The following is a 2,471-nucleotide window of genomic DNA, read 5'->3' as shown; positions in this document are numbered from 1 at the left end:
GTCGGCGTGACCATTCAACGTATGCTGGTAGCAGCTCACCCTGTTCTTTAGCAGTGGGGTCTCGTCCTTCCATCGCCACTCTATCGTCCACCACCGACCATCAAACGCCGCCTGAAAATCTTTGTCTTCGATGGTGTAAGCGGCGCTGTCCTCGACGGAGCTCTGCTCTCCCTGGCGGTCCCGACTCACGGCGCACGATGCCCCCACGCTTCCGAACGTGACCTCATCTCCTGCAATCCTAACGCCACCAAGACGGTTGATGGCGTCCATCCCCAACACCACATCAATCTCATCCACCAAGCGGCCAACTACAATTGCTTGCAGCGTTAGCTTTACTCCCTGCACCTCAATCTGCACGTCAGTAATGCCTTCACAGCGTACCTCTCTTCCGTCGACTGCCCTCACACAGCTTTCTTCACTCCACGTCTCTACCACTCCCGGAGTCATCAGGGTCGTTGTACAGCCCGTGTCCACAAGGGCACGCGACATCTTCCCATCCACTAGCACATCAACAACGGGTAGAAAAATTTGCGCCGTTAATGATCTGAAAGGGAGACCGCTGGCGCAGTAGTCTCCCTTAGACCGTTTCCCTGCAGACATTCCGTGGCTATACGCTCCGTTTCACGACAACGGTAGCAGATGACCTCAGGCTAAGGTAACTTACAGTCTCGCACCATGTGCGGGCCCTGACACCGGAAACACTGACCTTTGAACGGACGCGCACGTTCCTTGTTCGACCCCTCTCCGACACTCCTTGGCCGGCCACCTTTTGCTGTCGCCGCTGCTACCAGCGGTGACGACCTACGACAGGAAACTAACATACGAGCTCTCGATATTATATCCGCCATGGGCATGGTACTCACGTCCGGCAGTTTCTGCAATTCGACCGACAGGTGGTCAGGAAACCCAGTCACAAACGCCAACTTTACCGTTTGATCCAGCGATTCTCCCTCGTACCCCGCCAGTCTAGCCAACCTCCTAAGTTCGTTGGCAAACACGTCAACCTGTTCGCCGGTCCACCTCGCTCTCCCCAGGCGAGCGTACGCCTCGAACATCCCTTCTGCGAAGGCCTCCATCAAGCGGATTTCTATCTTCTCCGCGCTAACTTGGTCCCTCTCTTCCATCTCTAAAAATAGCGCCAACGCCGGACCATCTAAGTAGAGCGGTAGAAAACTTGCCAAGTCGGATATTCCCTGGAGCTTCGCGACTAGCTTCATCTTCTTCAGCCATGCGACTACGTCCGTGTCGCCGCAAAACGGCTTAATTATGTCACTAGCAATCCTGACTACATTCATAATTTTTTTTTTTTTTTTTTTTTTTTTTTTTAATGGGCCGAAATAGCTTGTGGTGCGATGGAGGAAGAAGACAACAAGAAGCAAAAGGACAGAATGAAGCGTTGGACCTTACCTTGCTGACCGCAGCGGGGTACACGATCGCTCCTAATCAGAACACGTCTTTCTCGTAACGTCGCTGTTTTCTCACTGGCCCCACGTGCTAGCCTTCGACCGCGTGTTGCCGACTTCCGATCTGGCTTCACCTCTGTTTGCCTCACCCCTCTCCACCTCAACACATAGCTCGTCACAGCCCATAACACCACAGTTTTCCATTCTTGCCATGAAGTCTTATCTGTCTTTTTCAAGCAAGAAAATAATGCTTGTTTCTGCACTGACATTAATGCACTCATGCAAAAACTAGGACACATGCATGTGTCTAACGAATGGAGATTGTTTATAGACTCGAGTAAGGTTAGCCTCAAAGCTGTGTTACATAATGGTAATGAAAAACTTTCCATTGCTGTGGGTCATGTTGGTATGGAAGAAACTTATGAATCAATGGAACTCATTCTGAAAGGAGTTAATTACTCAGTTCATGAGTGGAATATTTGTGGTGATTTAAAGGTGATTTCCCTCCTCCTAGGACTGCAGCTAGGATATACCAAAAATATGTGCTTCTTGTGTGTTTGGAACAGCCGTGACGACAGCCATCATTACACTGTTAAAGGACTGGCCTAAAAGAGATGAGCGCATAGTTGAACAGTGCAATGTGCAGCATATGCCTCTGGTAGACCCGCAAAAGATCTTCCTTCCACCCTTTCACATTAAACTTGACCTCATTAAAAACTTTGTAAAAGCAATGATACATGATGGTTGTGGCTTCCAGTACCTATGTGTAAAATTTGATGCAGAGAAAAGTGAAGCAAAACTGAAAGCGGATATTTTCATTGGACCCGAGATCAGAGAACTGATGCCTGATAGCAAATTCAGAGGTAAACTGAATCCAGTTGAGCTGATGGCATGGGATTCATTCATGTTAGTTGTACAGAACTTTCTTGGAAATCATAGAGCTGAAAACTATGCTGATTTGATAAACAACATGCTGACAGCATATGAAAGAATGGGATGCCAAATGTCCCTTAAAATACACTTCTTGCATTCTCATCTCAATTTTTTTTCTGACAAATCTTGGTGCTG

At 48.4% G+C, this 2,471-nt stretch overlaps 1 protein-coding gene across 1 annotated transcript; it reads right to left on the bottom strand.

Annotated features, from left to right (window-relative positions):
• Nucleotides 1-650: 650 nt before the first annotated feature.
• LOC149136119 (uncharacterized) lies at nucleotides 651-1,295 on the bottom strand. The gene has a single exon (XM_089350080.1). It carries the CDS (start codon nucleotides 1,293-1,295, stop codon nucleotides 651-653), a length of 645 nt encoding a protein of 214 aa, XP_089206206.1.
• Between the last annotated feature and the right edge of the window lie 1,176 nt (nucleotides 1,296-2,471).

Source organism: Octopus bimaculoides, chromosome 4 (assembly GCF_046866305.1).
Source record: "Octopus bimaculoides isolate indiv1 chromosome 4, ASM4686630v1, whole genome shotgun sequence".
Classification (NCBI taxonomy): Eukaryota; Metazoa; Mollusca; class Cephalopoda; order Octopoda; family Octopodidae; genus Octopus; species Octopus bimaculoides.
Note: the sequence above shows the minus strand (reverse complement) of the source record. Positions and strands in the feature narration are given on the sequence as shown.

Excerpts from the sequence above, each read along its gene's own strand:
- LOC149136119 (XM_089350080.1), bottom strand. The coding sequence starts at position 1,295 with ATGAATGTAGTCAGGATTGCTAGTGACATAATTAAGCCGTTTTGCGGC.